At 49.5% G+C, this 22,574-nt stretch overlaps 1 protein-coding gene across 2 annotated transcripts in view; it reads right to left on the bottom strand.

Moving 5' to 3' along the window:
- Positions 1 to 17,440, bottom strand: part of WDR44 (WD repeat domain 44) — a 46,662-nt gene extending 29,222 nt beyond the window's left edge. The window contains exons 1-2 of one of the 2 annotated variants that reach the window (XM_084813564.1): positions 17,291 to 17,440; positions 1,361 to 1,501 (exon numbers count right to left, since the gene is read on the bottom strand). Coding sequence is in view for 1 of the 2 variants with exons in the window: in XM_084813563.1 (XP_084669689.1) it covers positions 1,468 to 1,501; positions 17,291 to 17,370 (114 nt within the window). In the remaining variant the exon portion in view is untranslated. The remainder of the gene's footprint in view (positions 1 to 1,360; positions 1,502 to 17,290) is intronic. The other variant, XM_084813563.1, reaches the window with a different exon arrangement.
- Between the last annotated feature and the right edge of the window lie 5,134 nt (positions 17,441 to 22,574).

The following is a 22,574-nucleotide window of genomic DNA, read 5'->3' as shown; positions in this document are numbered from 1 at the left end:
ATGCAAATACTAATGGGCAGAGCGACCCCATGGTCCCTGGGCTCTGATCCCTCCCATGCCCCCTCTCAGCTGCTGCGGAAAGAACCATGGAGGTTGCAAAAGCTGTATCCCGTGGCCTCTCCAGTCCTGGCTCCAGCAGCACAACCTCTCTAGACAGACTCAGAGGTGTGTCTAGAGGATGAAATCAAGGAGGAAGATGGAGAGGTAGAAGTCACCTCTGTCACTCGTCTGGCTATGCCAGCAGCAGCCCAACAGGACAGAGGATACTCAGAAGCCTCTGAGATCAGAGTCTTCCATCTAGTGGGTGGTAGTCCCATAGGACTGCAACCTAAGCGTCTTAAAAAACCCCAAACACCTGAGTATCCCTTGGTCATCATTCTACATGAGGCTAGGGTTGGGCAGGTAGCCAGGGCCCAAACCTGCCCTCCTGGTCTGTTACCACACCCCAGCAACCCAAGTACTGATGGCGACCCATATCTGGAAATGGAGGTTGTCTTGTCTATGGTGGAAAGTATCAGCCACTGACTCAGTTTCTTATAATGGTCCTGAGCATAGAATCATAGGATAGTAGAGTTGGAAGGGGCCTATAAGACCATCGAGTCCAACCCCCTGCTCAACGCAGGAATCCAAGTCAGAGCATCCCTGACAGATGGCTGTCCAGCCTCGTCTTGAATGCCTCCAGTGTGGGAGAGCCCACCACCTCCCTAGGTAGTTGGTTCCATTGTTGTATTGCTCTGACAGTCAGGAAGTTTTTCCTGATGTTCAGCTGGAATTTGGCTCCCTGTCACTTGAGCCCATTGTTCCGCGTCCTGCATTCCGGGATGATCGAGAAGAGATCCTGGCCTTCCTCTCTGTGACAGCCTTTCAAGTACTCGAAGAGCGCCATCCTATCTCCCCTCAGTCGTCTCTTCTCAAGGCTAAACATGCCCAGTTCTTTCAGTCTCTCCTCAAAGGGCTTTGTTTCCAGTCCCCTGATTTTCCTCGTTGCCCTCCTCTGAACCCTCTCCAGTTTGTGCATTTGTAATAGACTGTCCATGGTGAGCTTCTGTTTGCTGCCCCCAACATCACCCCCAGCCACCCACTGTAATCAGCTTCATACATTCTACTTGTTTAACAAGGAGCCTGAGAAATGTCCCAGGGCTCCACTATCTGGAAAGTCAGATGTGCCTACAGGTCTCCCCATCATGCTGCCCTGGCCCTTGGACTTAGGATCAGAATGCAAAGAGTAGCTCAGCACTGGTTGCGAGTCTCTTTTCACTCTGATCAAACTACATGTCCAAAGCAAAACTTCATGAACTGAATCGTGTAACTCGAGAGCGGAAAAAACAAAACATTCCCCTCTCCGTTTGCCACTGTCTACCTAGGTGCTGCAGGTCTGACGTCTTTAGAATGAGATGACCTGGCTGCTCTCTGTTAAGATCAGGCACGCTGCTTGCATCGGACAAACATTTATACAAAGAGACGCACCTTCGATACTGGCAGCCCAACTTTGGTTGGCGACCTGTTGGGGAAAAGAAAACACACACACGTGCAGAGCTTAGATAAAATAGGAAGAAAAGAAACAAGGAATTTAACACTTAACAGTTTAAAAATTAACTAGCAAGTATTCCTCCCACTGTCCTCTGGGGCAGAATAGCACAAATACTCCCCCTTCAGGGAAACCAACACACACTGATCGGCTTGCCACGGACGTTCCACCTCCCTCCACAGCCCCGGGCCCTTCCTGTGTATTGCAGAAGATCCAGAGGCACATTCCACAGTGCACAGTTGGGAATCGCAGAAGCCTCAGCACTGCCCCATGTTAACTCAGCATGCACTCTAGAACAGGGGTGGGCAAAAGGCAGACTAGGATCTACTGGTTGATCTCTGGGTGACTGAAACAGATCGGCTGAGATTTCTGACTCCCAACAGTGCCAGCCACAAAATGACTCCTGAGCCCCCACCCCACGCACAATTATACTGCTGAAATTAAGAAAGCTGGGGAGGGGGATAACCAGAGCGTGTTTATATGTGGAAGGACTGTGAACTCCATTCAGTTCTGGCACACAAAACAAATCCCTGGGTGCAGAATTCTCTAATTCTAAGATGATGTCTTTCCCACCAGGCTCTTGGTGGATCTTGGAGTTCTAGTAAATGAAGGAGATCCCACAAGCCTGAAGTCTGCACACCCCTGCCATAGAAGATGCCAGTGAATGTGTGTTACAGGGCAATTCTGCCCACCATCAGTCAATCTTGGAGGGAAGCTTGCCCGCTGTTACGGACCTTTTTATAGAGGAACCACAATAAACTTCCAAGGGGTCCGGGGCGTTCCTCAACACACAACGTGCCTGGGGCATCAGAGGCTACCACAGCTGAAGACAGCGGGAAGAGAAAAGTGGTCTGTGAGGAGCGGAAGACAGAAAGCGGGGACCTCCCCTGCCAAGAGTGGGTGGCTGTGATGCTTGTCCACTGCCACCCAGCTCTCCTGCGTTTTCTACAAAGCCAAGGCTATTTCAGGCTTTCTTCAGCGGCTGCAAGAACTACAAAATGCTATTTTTGGTGAGCAGAAACAGCTATTCTCAGCCGCTTGCTCAAGCAGCAGAGTTCTATGTTAGGCGCCATATTCCATGCGGGAGGCAAACAATCACAGACGGGCAGCTTTCCAGATCCCCTGCTCAGAAATGGGCCACAGGAAGAGAGGCAGCTGGATTTTACCTAGGCAGCCCACTGGTCCATCTAGCCCAGGGCTGTTCTTCTCTAATAGCACATCTCTTTCACACTGCCTGCTTCTTGAGCCTGGTTTTTTTTTTTTAGCTGGAGATGCTAGGGAGTCAGTCCAGGACCCTCTGTGAGCACAGGCAGCATCCTACCACAGAGCTACAGCCCCTCCCTGGATCACATTGACAAGAGCATAGTTACAAGAGATGCATTTCACCACTGTCGGTTCCAGACATCAGTCAAGTCCCCCACAGTTCTCTACAGCCAGCCATGCTTCACTCTTCCCCGGTTCTGGAAGGACTGAGGCCGGGGGGGGGGGGGGGGGAGAGACACACAATTCAGCACAGTGTTCTATCTACCACAGGCCTGCAACTGCAGCAAGGCCAGGATGAGGCATCTGGCCGCCAGAGGGCACTTCTGGCATTATGCTTGCCTAGATCTGTTGGGAAAATGCATGCAGTGACCCAGCTGGAAAACAGCCAAGGGAGCCTTTACAATCCATCCAGAACCTCTCCTGGCTGAGCTCTGATTAAAGCGAATCCCCATCCTTTTCAACAGGAACTCGTGAATAGATGGTCCCAGTAGATGGTTGGTCTTCTAGCACAGCCTCCCCCAACCTGGTGCCCTCCAGATGTGTTGGACTGTTATTCTGGTTGAGCAGAAATGGCCATGCTGGCTGGGAATGCTGGGAGTTCCAGTCCAACACATCTGGAGGGTACCAAGTTGGGGAAGGCTGTGCTAGCATTTGGGGCTGGCTGCTGCTGGAAACAGGATACTGGGCAGAGTGGACATCTGACCTGTTGTGGAGGGACTGTTCTTAGGAATGATTCCTATGAAGGTTTCAGCTTCTTGCCAGAAAATGGGGGCATTTCTTAGAGCTGCCCCCTCCCCCCTTTATGTAGCTTGGGGTAGGCAACTGGTGCCTTCCAGATGTTTTAGACTACAAATCCTGTAATCCCCAACCACGGGTCTGGGAGCTGAAGTCCAAAACAACTGGAGGGCACCAGGTTGCCTACCCCTAAGTAGCTGCTAGTCTCTCAAAAGGCAGGAAACAGACCCTCTACCTTACAGTAACAGCTCTGAGAGATGTTGGAAGTGAAGTTATGAAAGAGGCAATTTAATTCCCTGCTGGAGGACATGCATTTGAAGGGGTGGAGGCAGAATCTATTGGTTATAGGTCTTATACATGATAAACAAAATATCTGGTCCTTAGATTCCAAAATGCTTCTATTAACATCTTTGAAGGGATCCGTTTCAAAGGAAAGAGAGGTGTAGCTATTTTGCGGCAGCTGGGAGGTTCTTTGTAAAAGACTGGAAGTCTGCGTATATTCCAGGTTGGAAATAATTGTTTTATTAAAGTTACGGGACCCGGCTATTAAGAATAAAATCATGTTGTACATGCATGGTAAGGATGGGAGATCAATCTGTTTGGTGTAGTTTACATGGTTTAAAGACAAATGGGATACTACACGGTGCAGTATTACGGGCAACCCTTTCCTCTTGCTGGACACTTCTTTCCTTCTCTGTTATCAAGGTGTCCCCCACCCCTCGCCCCCAGATGTCAAAATGCTGGGTTATACACACATATTTATTAAATTAACATTTTAAGAAAGAAAACACACCTGCCATGCCCTTAACAGGGACTGTTGTAGGAAAATAGTTCCTGTGTGCTCTGGCCAACTGGCAGGCTGGTTTTACAGCAAAGGGTTGGGCTCTGGAGCCGGGACGAGCCACTCGCCTTCCCCGAACACCAGTAATTAGGGGGCTGGCTGTGGAGCTCCACAGAGCCAGCAATGGAAGGGAAGGAGAACAGGAGAGCTCCAAAATGTTCAGGGTGGCAATTTCATTCACAGTGCTCCAAGACCATAGCCAAATTTAGCAGGGATTCTAGTTCTGTATTGCAAGGTGGACTGAGATGGCATTAAAGATCATCACTGCAGAAATAGATTTAGTGACTGCAACTCAGGACTGACGAGGAGAGGGGTTCTCAGGGAGACACCAGCTGGCTGCTATTGTAAGCATACAGCAGAATAAACCAGACCACTTCGGTCAGCAGGTGGGGAGAGTCACAGTTTCAAATGCTTCCTTACATGTAAAATTAACAACAAACAAAAACCCACTTTTGCAAGTACAAAACTAGCATAGCAGGACACAGGCTGAGCCAGAACCGCTCTCGTTGATGTGTTTCTCCCCTCTCCCTATGGGAGAATGTTAAAAAATGGCATCCTCCACCTGCAGCCTCAAGCAGTACAGCCCATTCGGTGGCTCATATGGATCAGACCTAACTGCCTGTCTTGCCTGGAGAGCGCTCTGTCTTCCATTTTGAAAGGTACCTGGAGGTTGTATGCCATCGACCGTACTAAGATCTGTGGTCGTTTCGAGCTCAACCTGCGATAGCAGCTTCCACATGCAACTCTTGCACCAGGCTCTGCTTTTCCTACTTGTGTAAATTGGGTGAAAGATTGCCAGGGAGAGAGCTACTCTGCTCTCTGAACATTTTCACTTCTGTAATTGAACCTCATTTCATCTGGAGCATAAGTTGAGAACATTTAAACTGAGCACATTTTTTAAAAGTGAATGGGATGAAACACAGTATTATCTTGGCAGATTCTCCGTGGCTCTCCCCCCAGCCTCAGCATCCAGGTAAATGGACAATTAAAGATTTTGCAACACTGCATCCATTGCACAGGTGAATTATTTAGATTAGAGTTAGGGTAATGAAGTATTATGTATTTTATAATATCCATCTAGTTCCTATCAGGCAAGGCCTCTATAGCCCTCACCTGGTACCCGCAGAACCTTGTTAGAGATAAGCCACCTTTCCGTAACTGCAGGGTGCTTATGCACAATGTTTACACTCGACACATGCACTCTCCAAACTTAAAGCTAGATGTTCAACTTTTGATCAGGAGCCTCTTTTGAAGTCTGAGAGCCACACATAATCATCAAATTAAAACCGCACCTGACGTTTGTAGCTTGCATAAAAGCAGTGCAGGAAAGACAAATATTTCTTGAGTGGCAATTCTTTGCAAGAGTAAAAAAGGGTTTCTTTGAACCAGAAGAATTCTGAACCAGATTTTAAGGAGAAATTATAATTCTTGGAAGGGTCCTGGGGGAGAACGGTACAATAAAAGCCCCCACTACTACACTTGCCAATTTCCTCAAGCTGCCTGCAGGCTGCGGCACTCCCATAGCACCTCACTTCAGTGACACCCAAGCTGGAAAAGCTAAACTTTCTGCAGCTGGGATCCAAACTGGAAATCTCCTGGTCCAATCCCACAGTGGCCTAGTGATCCCTGGCTATCAGTATATCCTGGGCCTTGGGGGAGCGGCCGAGCTCCAACTGAACCCTCAGTACTTCTGAACATAGGAGACTACCTTTTGCCCACACAAACACTGGTACATCTACCTCCGTATTTATTCCAGGGGTGGGAAATCTGCAGTTCTCCAGATGTCGTTGGACTCCAACTCCCATCAGCCCCGGCCAGCATGACAAACGGTCAGGAGTGATGGGCACTGTAGTTCAAAAACATCTGGAGGGCCACAAGTACCCACTCTTGGTCTACTCTGAGTAACAGCAGCTCTCCGATAGAGACCTTTCCCAGCTCTCCAACCTAACCTCATTTTAGCTAGAGACGCCAGCAAAGCACGCGCTCTAGCAATGAGCCATGGCCACTCCCCAGGTATTTCTGCCCATTTGTCCAATGTCACCCTGCTGCCGTGCTCTCCTCACCGTCTGTCAATGCCCTTAACGGGCCTGTGCTCATCTCTCTAGCATTGTTGGGCACGGTCCAAAGCACCACACTGCAACCATCTTGCTGAAGCCAAACAGCCCTTGGGAGGAACCCTGGCTCAGCAAGCAGAGCACCCTCTTTGCATGCAGATGGTCCCAGGCTCAATCCCTGGCACTGAGTGGAAAAGAGCAGGTGGCAGGTGAGGGGAAAGACTTCTCTGCTCAGCCGCTACCGGCCAGAGTAGAAAATACTGGGCTAGATGGACAAATACTTTGACCTGGCAAAAGACAGCTCCCCAGGTTCAGTGCCTAGATGAGCGGCCACCTGGAAACTCCATGTATGTGGCCTTAAGTTCCATCATAGAATCATATTCTATCTACCAGGGGTGACCTTCCAGATGTTGTTGGATTGCAACTCCCATCAGCCCTAACCAGCATAGCAAATGGTGATGGGTGATGGAAGGTGCAGTCCAAGGTCATCTGGAGAGCCACAACTTTCCCATCCCTGTTATATACTAACATCAAACTCACTGAGTTTGGATCCTTATGGAACAAAGGGAGCAGCCCCTGCTGAGTCAGACCCTTGGCCCACCTAGCCCAGTACTGTCCACGTGGGCTGGCAGCAGGGGCTCTCCCGGGTTCCAGCAGGAATTTTCCCAGCCCTATCGGGAGACGCTGCTGAGGAACAAACCTGCGGCCTTCTGTATGCAAAGCAGGGGCTCTGCCACTGAGCTACAGCCCTTCCGGCAGCCAGAACAGCACTGGCCAAGCACAACAGGGAAGTAGAAGGTTTGGGGGAAACCCAAGATTTGTAGAAGTACAAAAGATGTTTAAGGAAAAAAAACCTAAGGGGAGGAAAAACCACCAACAGCCCAATGGGACTGAGCATACTGACTCACTGACACAGAAAGGAAAAAGGACGTGGGAAGGAATGGAGCGTCCTGGAAAAGTTGCTGGCTGGCACGCCGAACAGAAATACTCCACACTGCAACAGTCTGTTGCATGCCCCAGCTGTAAAATTAGATAAATACCCACTTTATCAGACTTTACCACCTTTTTCCAAGTTCAAGAGGCCCTATTGCTTGGGGAAGATTCATTATTTAGAATATTTATAGACCACCTTTCTGCCTGACAACAGGGACCCATTAGAGCAAATTAAAATACAGTAAAACTAGTCAGATAATTAGGAACAGAGAAAGCTGCCTTATACTGAGTCAGACCCGTGGTCCATCTTGCCCAGGACTGTTGACACGCAGCAATGGCTCTGCAGTTTCAGGCAGGAGTTTTTCCAGCCCTACCTGGAGATGCCGGGGATCGAACCTGGGACCCTCTGCATGCAAACCCAGGGCTCTGCCACTGAGCTATGGCCCCTCCCTTAATTAAGGCAGCGGTGACTGATGAAAACACCGATGGGGATGTTAAATGGGTTCTTCCCAGTCCACAGATATTACTGCTGCCCTTAATCAACTACAGATCTTGCTTCTAGTCTTCGCCCATATGAACTTGCCCAACTTTTTAGAAACAAGTCAGAAGCCCTCCTCCAAGGGCCCCCTTGGATGAGGTTAACTGGGGAGCAGGCCTTTTCAGGGTTGGCACCCCATCTGTCCATCTTTTGACAGGGAAGGGCACCATGAATGCTTTTTAAAATCTTTTAGAAGACAAGGCGAGACCTTTTTTGTTCTCTGAGGCTTTTAATATTTTTAGTGGCTTTTTATAGCTTTTCTTGTTGCTGAGGACTCTCGTTGCGGCTATTTTGATTTCAGAGAAGTTTTATTGATTTCTGCTTTTAAAGTTGAGTTTAAAAGATCTTAATTATTTATTGTCCTTGTGGCTGTTCTTTTTATAGATCACTGGTTTTTTTACTACTGCTTTATTCGTAAGCTGCTTTGAATATTGTTTTTAATAAAAAAGGGACCAATACATACTTTAAATAAGCAACCCACAGGACCCAATACTGAAACAGACCTCAACCACACTCACAAAGAGGCATGAATCACTAACTCGGCCTTCCCTTCCTCCAGATGATTTGGACTACAATTCCCATCTGCCCCAGTGGTATGGCCAACAGTCAGAAACGATAGAGTTGTAATCCAGAAATGTCTGGCTCAGCCTCCGCGCCCAACAACACTCCAAGTGTTCCAGGGTACAACTCTCATCAGCCAGCCAATGGACAGGGACGATGGGAGCTGCAGAACAAAAACATCACGCAGGCACCAGGTTTAGGAAGGCCGGTCTAGCTGCTATTCCATCCACAGGCCCCAAAGCCTCTACCGATCTGTCTTCTACCACCACCCTGCCTAGTGTTATATATTGTTAAGGGAAGCAGATAGTGGGGGAGCCCTCTCCCTTCAAAAATCCCCCACTCATACTACTGAAATGCAAATTTCAAGTGTCATTCTCAAAGTGCCATTACTTTGAAGTATAACTATTTTGTTGTCTCCGTTGGATGTCATGCAATCAAATTAAGAATTCTTTACCATCAAGATGAAAAAGGAAGGGGGTACCTGAAGTGGTCTTGTTTTTCTCAGAATTTATCAGCAGCTCTGTCTAGGGTTTTGGGGGGGGTACTTTCTGTCTGAAACACAAGGAGATGGAACCTTCCAAAGAGGCTGCTGATGCAGCAGCAGTTTTTAATCAGCCATACAAACAAGCCACAACGTACATTTTGTTAAACACACACAGCGTGAAAATAGAGAGTGATAACAGCCCCTTGACTCTCTCTCTCTAGACAACTGGCAGGCATCAAAGACACTTCAGAAGTGTTAACTGATGAATAAAGATAATTAAGGCTGCTACTCTTAAGGTCACATCTACTACTACCACCATGAGCTAGGCTTCTCCAGCGTGACACTGTTCCAGCACTGCAAATAGGTCCACAGATGTTTGTTTTTATCCAGAATAATGTTTTATTAGCCCATCTGTCCATGTGTACCTATGTTAGATCAAAACAGGGACCAACTGTTCCAACTTAGGGCATAGGGATGCTGCTGCTCAGATCTAGTTGCTACCTGTAGAGCTGTTAAGTTGTAAAAGAAGAATAAAGCTTTGAAAAGAGTCCCTTTGTCTGTGTCTGGACTTGGCTACTGGATTAGACTGAGAGCCCTCCAAGGAGCCCTTGACAGCTTGGTCCCCGTTTGAACAGCAATTACTGGCAGACCCCTGAATATAAGGACTAGGGAGAATCCCTCCCCTTTTCCCTTGGATCCTCTGGACGCAACCGTTCTTTGAGCGCCAACCGGGCGCTACGCCTTTCCACACTCTCCATTTGGCGCCGCTCTCTGCGTCTGCGCCGCGCATCTAACCAGTCTGCTATTGGTGCTGGGTCACTCCCTGGACTGCTTTCTAATCTAGAAATGTGGGATTTTTTTTTAATTTTTATTTGTTGTTTTTTCGGGGGGATTTTGTTGTGTTTTTAGGGGTGGGTAGCCTGCCTGATAGGCAGGAGTGAGGGGGCATGTGTCCACCTGATGGAGGCAGTGGAGGGAGTGTTGGGGGCCAGAACATACCGAGGCTGGGCGGCAGGCGCTGGCGGAGCGCGAGGGGCAGGCTATGCCAGGTAAGGGGAACAAGGGAGAGATGTGCAGTATCTGTCCCCTGCTCTGAGCCTATCCAGAGCCAAAGGATGGCTGGGGGACGCGTGACTCCATCTTCTGGCCTTCGTTTGCTGCTCTGCAATGCCAGGTCTGTTACCCAGAAAACCTCCCTCATCCATGACATGATCCTGGATGAGGGTGCAGACCTGGCATGTATTACGGAGACCTGGCTGGCCGAGGCTGCTGCTCCAACCCTTGCAGCCATGTGTCCAGCTGGATTTTCATATGCACAGCAGCCGAGGGCTGGGGATCGGGGAGGGGGAGTGGCTGTTATCTACTGAGAGTCCTTGGTCTTCACCAGACCCCCCTCTCCGGGAGACCAAGGTTGCTGAGTGCATGTACTGGAGGTTGGGCCCAAAGGGCAGTCTGGGGATTCTGCTCGTGTACAGTCCACCCCGCTGCACGACTGACTCCCTGGCCGAGGTGCTTGAGGTGGTCTCTGATGTTTATGTACAGTCCCCTAACCTATTGGTGTTGGGGGACTTCAACGTACATTCGGAGGCCATCCTCACACCTCGGGACTTCATGGAGACCATGGACTCCTGAGAGCTGCACCATATTCTAACTGGGCCCACCCATGTAGCCGGTCATGCGCTAGACCTTGTGTTTGTTTCTGGAGAAGCGGGGAGTGATCCGGAAGTCGGGGGTATATCCACCACCCCCTTGTCATGGTCAGATCACTATCTGGTGACGTTGGACTACTCGGTTCCACAACCCCTCCACAGGGGTGGAGGACCCATTAAAATGGTCCGCCCCAGGCGTCTTATGGATCCAAATGGATTCCTGAATGCGCTTGGGGATTCTCTGGGGCACACCAACGGCCACTCGGTCGAGACCCTGGTGGGTGGCTGGAATGCCGCAATCACTGGGGAATTAGATCGGGTGGCTCCGAAACGCCCTCTCCCCCTGAACAGGGCTCGGACTGCACCATGGTTCAATCCGCAGTTACGAGCTCTGAAACAGGAGGTGAGACAGCTAGAGCGCCGGTGGCGGAAGTCTCGCTCCAAAGACGATCAGACACGGGCTAGAGCTGTATCTTCAGCCTATCACGTGGCGGTGAAGGCAGCAAAAAAGGAATATTATGCTGCCTCTATCGCGTCTGTGGAGTGCTGTCCCAGGAGGCTGTTCCAAGTGGTCCGGAGCCTGGTCGGTCCTGTGGCTCCTGAACCACTGAAGCATTCTAAGGCCTCCTGTGAGGCCTTGGCAAGGCACTTTGCAGATAAAATTGATCAGATTAGGTGTGTTACTCTGCACGCTGTGGATACAGTTAATGAGCAAGAGGCAGCCTGTGGCAAACCGGTTTTGTGGGATCGGTTCCAGCTTCTTCCTCCTGATGAAGTGGACGAGGTGCTTTCATCTGTAAGGCCGACCACCTGCTTACTTGATCCTTGCCTATCGTGGCTCATGATGCGCTGCAGAGAGAGACTGGGTGAGGGGATCAGGGCAGTGGTGAACGCCTCCCTTGAGGAGGGAGTGATGCGATCAGCCCTCAAGGAGGCAGTGATAAGACCGCTCTTAAAGAAGCCCTCCTTGGATCCTCAAGTTTTGAACAACTTTCACCCAGTCTCAAATCTGCCATTTTGGGGCAAGGTGATTGAGCAGGTGGTGGCAATGCAGTTGAAGGCACACTTGGAAGAAACTGATTATCTAGACCCATTTCAGTTGGGCTTCAGGCTTGGGCATGGGACAGAAACGGCCTTGGTCGCCTTGGTAGATAATATGAGGAGGACTCTGGATAGGGGTGAATGCTCCTTCCTTGTTCTCCTCGACCTCTCAGCGGCTTTTGATACCGTTGACCACGGTATCCTCCTGGACCGCCTGGAGGGGTTGGGCATTGGAGACACCGTATTGCGGTGGTTCCGATCCTTCCTCTCCGGCAGGTACCAGAGGGTAGCACTGGGAGAGGAGGTTTCAGACCCGTGGCCACTCACTTGTGGGGTGCCACAGGGTTCCATCCTCTCTCCGGTGCTATTTAACATCTATGTGAAGCTGCTGGGGGCTATCATCAGGAGGTTTGGGGTGCGGTGTGATCAATATGCGGATGACACACAGCTCTACCTCTCATTCAAATCTTCACCAAGGTTGGCTGTAGAATCCCTGTCCAAATGTCTGGAGACGGTGAGTGGCTAGATGGGGAGGAATAAGCTGAACCCTGACAAGACCGAGGTACTTTTGGTGGGAGACAAGAGGAGGCTGGGGGATGTTGACCTGGTGTGAGCTGGACTATAAGGAAGGCTGAGCGCTGAAGAATTGATGCTTTCGAACTGTGGTGCTGGAGAAGACTCTTACAAGTCCCCTGGACTGCAAGGAGGTCAAATCAGTCCATCCTAAAGGAAATCAACCCTGACTGTTCATTGGAAGGACAGATACTGAAGCTGAAGCTGAAATATTTTGGCCACCTAATGCGAAGAGAAAACTCTGTGGAAAAGACCCTGATGCTGGGAAAGACTGAAGGCAAAAGGAGAAGGGGACGGCAGAGGATGAGATGGCTAGATAGCATCATCGATGCAATGAATATGAACTTGAGCACACTCCGGGAGAGAGAGCAGGACAGGAAGGCCTGGTGTGTTATGGTCCATGGGGTCACGAAGAGTCGGACACGACTGAACGACTGAACAACCCTTGAAAGACTAGGTCTGCAGCCTGGGGGTCATTTTGGACTCCCAGCTGTCCATGGAGGCTCAGGTGTCAGCTGTGAGCCGGACAGCGCTGTATCAATTCCATCTGATATGGCGGCTGTGCCCCTTCCTTCCCGACCATCTGCTCCCATCGGTAGTACATGCCTTGGTCTCCTCTCGTTTAGACTACTGTAATGCGCTCTACATGGGGTTACCCTTGAAGACGGTTCGGAAGCTGCAGCTGGTACAGAACGCGGCGGCTCGCCTGATTAAAGGCAGCCACCAGCGAGATCACATCACTCCAGTGCTGAAGGAGTTGCACTGGTTACCAGTTGTTTTCCGGGCCAAATTCAAGGTGTTGGTTTTGACCTTTAAAACCCTATATGCTTCCGGCACAGCCTATCTTAAGGAGCGCCTCCAGCAGCACCAGACAGGCCGCTTAACAAGATCAGCCTCGGATGGCCTTCTCTCTGTCCCATCAGCCAGGACAGCTAGACTGGTGGGGACGAGGGAGAGGGCCTTTTCTGTGGTGGCCCCCACCCTGTGGAACTCCCTCCCTAGGGAACTCCGCCATGCCCCCTCTTTAATGAGCTTCTGTCGTGCATTAAAAACGTGGTTGTTCAGGCAGGCATTTGGGGTGGGTTAGGGTATTTTAGAAAATGTTTTTACTGTAGAATTTTATTGTTTTAAACTGTTTTATTGTATGTTGTACATCACCCAGAGTGGCTGGGTGACCAGCCAGATGGGCGATTAATACATTTAATTAAAAAAAAAAAAAAGAGAACACCTAACTTTCTTCCATTAATTTTTCAAAAATACACACCAAACATACCCAAAATGTTTTTGTCCGGCGAACTGGATGCCTTTCTTCCTTGTCATGGGCAACTAGGCTAGTGACTATTTATAAGCCTGGACTATTCCAAAGAAAGATAATCAAAAAGGCTGCTTCTGTGGGCTGACATCTTTACCTTACCAGTACCCACACCTATCTGTAATTCCTTCTGCCCCCTACTTCTAGAGGGAAGAGCCTGGAACCTGGAGTATGCCACCCACAGCCATGAAACAGAAGTCTCTGCAGATCACCACACAGTCTGTTTCTGGGGATTGGCATCCATCTTGACCATCAGCCAGTTGCTGAAGTCCATCTACAGTTCCTTTTGCCTAGGGAGAGAACCGCTTAGAACCTGGACCATGAGGAACAAGCCTCAATCGAATGGTACAGCCCCTGCTTTGCAGGCAGAAGGACCCAGGTTTAATCCCCAGCATCTCCAGGAAGGTCTGGGAAAGTCCCCTGTCTGAGGCCCTGGAGAGCTCCAGCCAGTAAGGATGTAAGCAATACTAAGCGGAGCAATCTGACCCTGTACAAGGCAGCTTCCAATATTCCTGTACCAGGGCATGGGAGGCTCTGCAGATTGACAGCTGCTCCTGTGGGATGGCATCTTTATCATCAACCAACCCAAGTCCTTCAACAGGCCTGCCCCTCTGGAGGGAAGAGCTTCTATGGCATTGCTTGCCAGGGGCTGGAAGAGACTGCCATCAACACCTCCACTTATCTCTGATATACTATACCTTTGTATGGATTTAAATTTGAAGCTCCTTTGGGAGACCATCTTGTCTAAAAAGCAGGGTATAAATATAACGAATGAATGAAATTGGAGGTCTGCAGCTGGTGAGAAGCAGCAAGATGGAAGACTACAAGCACTGACAGAATGACTGCTGTACTAAACACCCCACCCCTCAAAGCCAGTATCACCATCACGAAAGCAGACCGTTCTACAGAAACAGAGTGAAACCCCTTACAAGAGACCCATAAAGTTTGTGTCTGCATTTCTTTCACCCCCTGACTGTAGTAAAACAGGTCAATGTTGGAACGCAGATATTTAAGTGGAAGGGAACTGGTCATCTCCAACTCTAAGAACTTACAGAGAAACTGCCTGGTTGACAGCCGCCAATGCTACAAAGTTTGTGTCCTCATTTAATCTTAAGAATAAGCAGAAATTCTAAGTACTTCTGTAGCACCTCTCACTTTAAAAAGTGGAAGCAGATAGAGGTATCATTCAGCATCAGAAATTCTAAGTACTTCTGTAGCACCTCTCACTTTAAAAAGTGGAAGCAGATAGAGGTATCATTCAGCATCTCCTTTTCCGTGCTCCCTTTCATAGGAAACACACAGAAAAGTGGCCAAAAATAAGCCACAGAATTGGATCTCGGTAGGGCATGGGCTGTCAGATGCAGGACAACTTGCAAGTTAGGAAGTTGAGCATCGCCACTTCTTTCCAAGCCTGAGAAAGGAAAAACCCAATGAGACAGAAAGAACCGACTGAGAGTAACTCAGGGCAGTAATAGCTGGCTTGAAAAGGCTGCAGAAAGGGGTGTGTTTTGTGTTTAAAAATGCCACCAGCTGTTGTTGTTTTTAATTTTTTTTTAAAACAACTCCTTAGCTGGAAAAGAAATCTGCTGAATGCAGGGTTCCTTCCACAAGGCAAATCTGATTCATGAAAGTGACCATGAATCATTCCCTCCTCAGGTGCCATGAAATTTGTGAGGGGAGAGCCTAGAAGCCTGTTAAGAGGGTGTTTACACCATCTGGAATGTTCAAAACTTTGCTGACTCCCCAGCTGTGGACAACATCTATACCCCACCCAGCTACAGAAAACCCTGCCGAACCGCGGGCTCCTCCAGGTGCGCAAAAGCATCCAGCTCTGCGGCTGCTGCCCACCCAGCTCTAATATGTTATTTACTAGAGTATCACGCTCCCTTCCGATCACACGCCAACACAAATAGACATTGTCAGGCCCAACCCTTTCTCTTGCAATTGCCCTGGGGCAAAACAGAGCGGGAGACTGATAGAGGATTTTGGTTTGCTGGCCTGTTTTTCCTGAGACACCCTCTTGGCTCCAGGAGATAGCATGCAACAAGGGCCGGCACGCAGTAAGGTGAGGGGGCTCTTTGCCTGAGCATGTGAAAGGAAAATGGGAATCTTTGGTGTACACTGACATCCAGCTGGGTGGAGGGCAGCAAAACACACACACACACACACACAGAAAGCAAAAGAAAATGACAGCAGTAGAATCAAGGTAGACAACAAGGAAGGAAAAAGGAACGTCAGCCCCAAGGCATGAGCCTGGATAAAAGGCAGAAGCAAAGCCCCTCAGTGTGTGTCTGTATCTGTGGTGCGGTGCCCAGAAAAGGGCCTTGAAATGAATCAGGAAAAAGAGGCTCTGACGAGGAAGAGATGACGACAGGGGCGGTAGGGAATGGGATAGGCCATCAAAGGGAGGAAGGGATGACGACACTGGCGGTAGGGAATGGGATAGGACATCAAGGGGAGAACGGAAGCAGCGTGGGTCAAACAGCAACAGCGGAAGGTTGGATGGCAGAGGAAGAAAAAGGAATGTTGAAGTGATGGGGGGGGGGGAGAAAGCAAAAGTGACCCAGGAAAAGCAGGAAAAGACTGAAGCGATGCAGTAAAAGAAAATGTACGCACCTTAATACATTCTCTAAGTGATTGGGATGCGGCAACAATTTCAATTTGCCCAACATAGGGAGGGTGGTTTGTGTATCAAGGGAAATCCTGCAAACCATCCTGGGTCTGTCTGAGAGTGCCAAGCAATGATATGACGATGCACCCAGGGTGTGTGCGCCAAAGGTACATTTGGGGCAGGGGGGAGAGGGGTGGGCAGGAAGGTATGTGCAGACTGGGAGGGGTGTGTGGATGGAGAAGACTTGGCAGGAAGGGAGATGAGGCAGAAGGTGTGAAACCGGAGCAAAGGGCTCAGAACATACAGAACAAGTGACTTTGAAATATGTACAGTTTCATTTTTTTTAAAGTTAGATTCTAGGAAGGGAGGCTTAAGGGGAAAGCAGATGTGGCAGAGCCTCAGGAAGGAAAGCCAGGAGGAAAGGGAAGCTAGCCATGCTCAGGAAGATGCTCCAAATATCCCTCTTTAGGGTGGTCTTTCCCGGGGGGGGGGGGCTGGCCAGTTGTTTGACAAGGGCAGCGGCTGGAATTTGGGCCCAACGCCCAAGTGAAACCGATTCTGCAGTTTTAACTTGGTTTCAGCTAGTCTTTAATGGTCATTTTTTTAAACTGCACTTCACACCCAGCAGGGTCTTGGGGAGGGGGGCGAATCCAGTAAATAATACCAGGAGGAGGTATAAGAAGAGAAGGGAGAAGAGCCATTTAGGGTGGGAGGATGGAGGCGAGAAGGAAAGTAAAAGAGAAAAGAGTGAAAGGAAGGGACAAGAGGAGGGGAGGGGAGGGGAGGGGAGGGCTGGCTGGCTGGCCAACAGTTTGGTACAATCCGAATTAAGGCTTCCATCCGGATTAGGTTTGCTTGGTGCGCACCCTGCTACTCCCCCCGCCCGTTTCGCGAGCCAGAAAAACGGGGGCGGGGGGAGGAAGGTGGGAGAACCGACTGGCTACCAGACAGCTGCTCAGGGCAATCAGAATTAAGGCTTCAATCCGGATTAGGCTCGCCGGGGCGCGCAGCCTGCTGTCCCCCCACCCCACTTTCCAGAGGCGGGGGAGGGGCAGGGAGAGCTGCCCGGCAACCTCTTGGCGCACGTAATCCGGATTAAGGCTCAATTCGGAGTCGGTCCGGATGGCGTGTGCGTGCGCGCCCCGCCCTCCCCCCGGGTGGACTCACGGCGACGGGGTGCCTCCGTGCTGGGCGACCTCCTCGGCCGCGTCGTAGAAGAGCTCCTCGGCGTCGGAGTCGGACGCCATCCCGGCGAGCGGCGGCGCCGAGGGGACGAGCGCCAGCAGCAGGGCCGGGCAGGGCCGCGCTCCGAGTCTCGCGAGAGCGCGGGCGGGCGGCCGTAGAGGCGGGAGCCGAGCGTGACAGGCGCCGCCCACTTCCGCGCGCCGCGGGGCGCCGCCATGCGCGGGGCGGGAGAGGCGCTGCGCAGGCGCGGGCGCGGGGATGCCTCCCGAACGGCGCAAAAGGAAAGAGGGGCGGGCGGGAGGAGGAAGCAGCGCGCTCGGGCAGGAGCGCAGGGCCCGGCCCGGCCCGGCCCCCGCCCTTGCCCCGGCCCGGCCCCCGCCCAGCACCCCCGGGCCCCTGCAGATGTGCCGGACCGGGACGCTGCGGGTGCCGGGAGCCGCCGCCGAGGGAGCACGCGCTCGGGGTGCTGCGGGGCCGGGGAGCGGGCTGCTAGTCCTCATGGCTCTGTGCTCCCTCGAGGACCGGGGGCAGCGAGCCTGTGTACCCCGGTTGCTGGGGAACGTGGGTAATAACTACAATGGACAAATCTGTTGGAAAATCCCCCAGGTAGAGACTGAGGGGTGGTGGTGGTGGTGGTTGTTGTTTTTTCTAAAAAAAGTCTTACCCCAGTCCTGGCTGGGATGCAGATAAGGTAGCCAAGTTCTGTTTTCAAATGTTCTGACACAGCTGGTGCAGTTCCTTTGAGCATATACAGAGTGCCTGGTTCCCTTTAGGAGCTTGCACTGGCTGGGCTATTGGCAGAGTCTTGCATTTGGCTGATTGCAGTGCTACATGTGTTTCCTCTGAAGCAAATCCTACTGAATCTAATGTGTTTTACACATTAAAGTAAACGTGCCTGGTATTGCAGCCAAGATGTGGGAGAGGAATAGGACCGTGTGAGAATTCCCCACACTTATTGGCACTCCATCAGCCTCCAGGAAAAGGCCTAGAAAACCCCTCAAATTTCCTCCTTCCACTATTGCCATTGAAATCTGCAAGATAAACAATGCATGGCACCAATTTACACGGCGGCGGCATCTGCTCACCAATGCAAGGATTTCTAGAGGGGCAGCTGTGTTAGTCTGCTGTTGCAAAGACAACAAACAGTCTTGGGGTATCTTCAATTTATTATGACATTATGCTTTTGTATAGACTATTCAATGCAAGGATGTTTATGTTAGCGACTGTTTTGTGAATGGTCACTGCTTATTTTGTTGTTGTTGTTCAGTCGTGTCCGACTCTTCGTGACCCCATGGACCACAGCACGCCAGGCCCTCCTGTCCTGCGCTCTCTCCCAGAGTGTGCTCAAGTCCATCTTCATTGCATCGGTGATGCTATCTAGCCATCTCATCCTCTGCCGTCTCCTTCTCCTTTTGCCTTCAGTCTTTCCCAGCATCAGGGTCTTTTCCAGGGAGTTTTCTCTTCGCATTAGGTGGCCAAAATATTTCAGCTTCAGTATCTGTCCTTCCAATGAACAGTCAGGGTTGATTTCCTTTAGGATGGACTGATCTGACCTCCTTGCAGTCCAGGGGACTCATAAGAGTCTTCTCCAGCACCACAGTTCAAAAGCATCGATTCTTCGGCACTCAGCCTTCCTTTTAGTCCAGCTCTCACAGCCATACGTTACTACTGGGAAAACCATAGCTTTGATTAGACGGACCTTTGTCGGCAAGGTGATGTCTCTGCTTCTTACTATGCTGTCTAGGTTGGCCATAGCTTTCCTCCCAAGGAGCAAGCGTCTTTTAATGTCATGGCTACAGTCACCATCTGCGGTGATCTTGGAGCCCAAGAAAGTAAAATCTGTCACTGCTTCCATTTCTTCCCCTTCTATATGCCAGGAAGTGATGGGGCCAGATGACATGATCTTCGTTTTTTTAATGTTGAGTTTCAAACCAGCTTTTGCACTCTCCACTTTCACCCTCAACAAGAGGCTCTTGAGATCCTCTTCGCTTTCTGCCATTAGGGTGGTATCGTCTGCATATCGGAGGTTGTTGATAATTCTCCCAGCAATCTTAATTCCGACCTGTGATTCATCCAACCCGGCATTTCTCATGATGTACTCTGCATATAAGTTAAATAAGCAGGGCGACAATATGCAGCCTTGTCGTACTCCTTTCCCAATTTTGAACCAATCGGTTTTTCCATGTCCGGTTCTTACTGTTGCTTCTTGACCCTCGTACAGGTTTCTCAGGAGACAGGTAAGGTGGTCTGGTACTCCCATCACTTTAAGAATTTGCCACAGTTTGTTGTGATCCACACAATCAAAGGCTTTAGCGTAGTCAATGAAGCAGAAATAGACGTTTTTCTGGAATTCTCTTGCTTTCTCCATGATCCAGCGAATGTTGGCGATTTGATCTCTAGTTCCTCTGCCTCTTCGAAACCCCGCTTGTACTTCCGATAGTTCTCGGTTCGCATGCTGCTGAAGCCTAGCTTGTAGGATTTTGAGCATCACCTTGCTGGCATGTGAAATGAGCGCAATTGTGTGGTAGTTCGAACACTCTTTGGCGTTGCCCTTCTTTGGAATTGGAATGTAAACTGACCTTTTCCAGTCTTGTGGCCACTGTTGAGTGTTCCAGATTTGTTGGCATATTGAATGCAGCACTTTAACAGCATCATCTTTTAGGATTTTAAATAGCTCAGCTGGAATACTGTCATCTCCGCTAGCTTTGTTGTTACTAATGCTTCCTAAGGCCCACTTGACTTCACTCTCTAGGATGTCCGGCTCAAGTTCAGTGACCGCACTATCATGGCTATCAGGGACATGAAGCTCTTTCCTGTATAGTTCTTCTGTGTATTCTTGCCACCTCTTCTTCATCTCATCTGCTTCTGTGAGGTCCCTGCCTTCTTTGTCCTTTATCATGCCCGTCTTTGCACAAAACGTTTACATACATTCAAACAGTGATATAATTGTCACAGTCTTCTTGTTGTGTTACATTTCTTCCCTTCTAAACTCACTGTTTACAGTTTCCCCCTCTACACCTTTGTAAACCTGTGAACCTGGGATGAGACTTCGCACATCTGATGACGTGATAGACTCTAGTCCATGGAAGTTTATGCCATTAAAAAAGGTGCAGCACTAGGCATGTTTAGCCAGAAAAAGTCCTATAAATCCTAGCATTCTGCCACCAGCATGGCTGGCTGGGGAATGCTAGGAATTGTAGGACTTTTTTCTGTCTAAGATTGTGCCCTAAATTTGTTGGTCTCAAAGATGCCACAAGGCTCTTTGCTGGTTTTGCTGCAAAAGAAATGTCTTCCATTCCTATCAATAATATTTCAAGTGCACGGAGCCACCCAGTGGGCACAAATGTTACTTTACCAGTACTTTTATGATGGAAAATAAGATTTCTTCTATTGGATGAGCAAAGCAGTTCTGTACTCCAGCAGTGGGTATACTGGCTGGGGAAGATAGGAATTGCAGTCCACTGCTGGAAGGCATGAGGTTGGGGAAGACAGCCATTGTTCTGATATACCAGGGAGAAAGAGATCCCAATGCAACGTGTATGTGTGTGTTGGTCCTTCCGAAACAAAGTGGGATGGGTTGAGGAGGGCAGGAGGGGATGGGAAGCTCCTTCCTGAACTTCCTTAGGTTATTTATATATTACATTTATATCCTGCCCTTTTGTCCTCCAAGGAACCCAAGGCGGCTTACATGACCCTCCTGCTCTCCATTTTGTCCTCCTAATAACCCTGTGAGGTAGGTCAGGCTGAGAGTCAGTGACTGGCCCAAAGCCACCCAGTGAGCTTCATGGCCGAGTGGGGATTAGAATCCAGATCTCCTGAGTCCCATTCTAACCACTACACCACACTGGCTCTCTGCACCACAAATAAGGGTAATTTATTTTAGAATCCAAACCACAGGCTTTTAAATTCAGTGGGCTCTAAACAAGAGCAAAAATAACATTTTAAAAATATTATGCTTGCGCATCGTTACAAAATTGTATTTATTTATTAAAATCTGCAGTTTGTTACTGTATTAGTCTTTGGCTGATCACATGACAATTTACACTCAGTGTACCCACATCATGTTTTAAGTTACATTTTTCACTTATTTTAAATTTAATTTATATTCTCCTTTTTGCACACACATACAATTGTGCCCAAAGCAGCTAAGACACCACCTGTGTTTATATTAATGATACACTAGTACACTGACAACTGCCCTGTAGGGTGCAATCCTATGCATGTTTAGACAGAAAAAAGTCCTTCAACCAAAGGCCAGATCCAGCTTCCTATTTCCCACAGTGGCCAACCAGTTGCCCATGGGAAACCCACAAGCAGGACATGAGTGCAGCAGCACCCTCCCACCCATGTTCCCCAGCAACTGGTGTACAGAGGCACTCTGCCTCTCATACCCGAGGTAGCACAGAGCCACCAGGAATAGCAGCCATTGACAGCCTTCTCCAGGAATTTGTCTAACCCCTTTTTAAGGCCATCCAAATTGGTGAACCTCACTGCGTCTTGTAGAAGTGAATTCCACAGTTTAACTCTGTGCTGTCTGAATAAGTCCTTCCTTTTATCTGTCTGGAATCTCCCACCAGACAGCTTCATGGGATGATCCCATTGCGTTCCAGTATGATGAGGGAGAAAAACCTTTCTCTGTCCGCATTCTCCACACCATGCTTAATTTTATAAATCCCTATTATACCCCCCTCACTCACATTTTTTCTAAATTTAAAAGCCCCAAATATTGTAACCTTCTCTCATAGCGGAGTTGCTCCAGCCCCTTGATCATTTTAGTTGCCATTTTCTGCACTTTTTCCAACCTCTACAATATCCTTTTTTGGTGCGTTGACCAGAATTGTATGCAGTATTCCAAGTGTGGTCACACCATAGATTTGTATGATTTGGGCGGTTTATTTTCCTTTCCTAATTATGCCTAATGTAGAACTTGCCTTTTTCACAGCAGCCACACACAGGGTCTGCCACAACCCCAAGATCCCTTTCTTGCTCAGTCACTGCCAGCCCAGCCCCCGTTAGTGTATGTGGGAAATTAGGAATTTTGCTCCAGCATGCAACAATTTACACTTGCTTACACCGAACTGCATTTGCTATCTTATTTATTATTACATTTATATCCTGCCTTTTTTCCTCTTGCAAGGAACTCAAGGCAGCTTACATGCTCCTCCTTCTCCATTTTATCCTCACAACAGCCCCGTGAGGTAGGTTAGGCTGAGAGTCAGTGTCTGGCCCAAAGTCACCCAGTGAGCTTCATGGCTAAGTGGGGACT

The sequence above is a fragment of the Heloderma suspectum genome, chromosome 9, assembly GCF_057233095.1.
Source record: "Heloderma suspectum isolate Gila_16-S chromosome 9, 16-S_ref, whole genome shotgun sequence".
Classification (NCBI taxonomy): domain Eukaryota; kingdom Metazoa; phylum Chordata; class Lepidosauria; order Squamata; family Helodermatidae; genus Heloderma; species Heloderma suspectum.
Note: the sequence above shows the minus strand (reverse complement) of the source record. Positions and strands in the feature narration are given on the sequence as shown.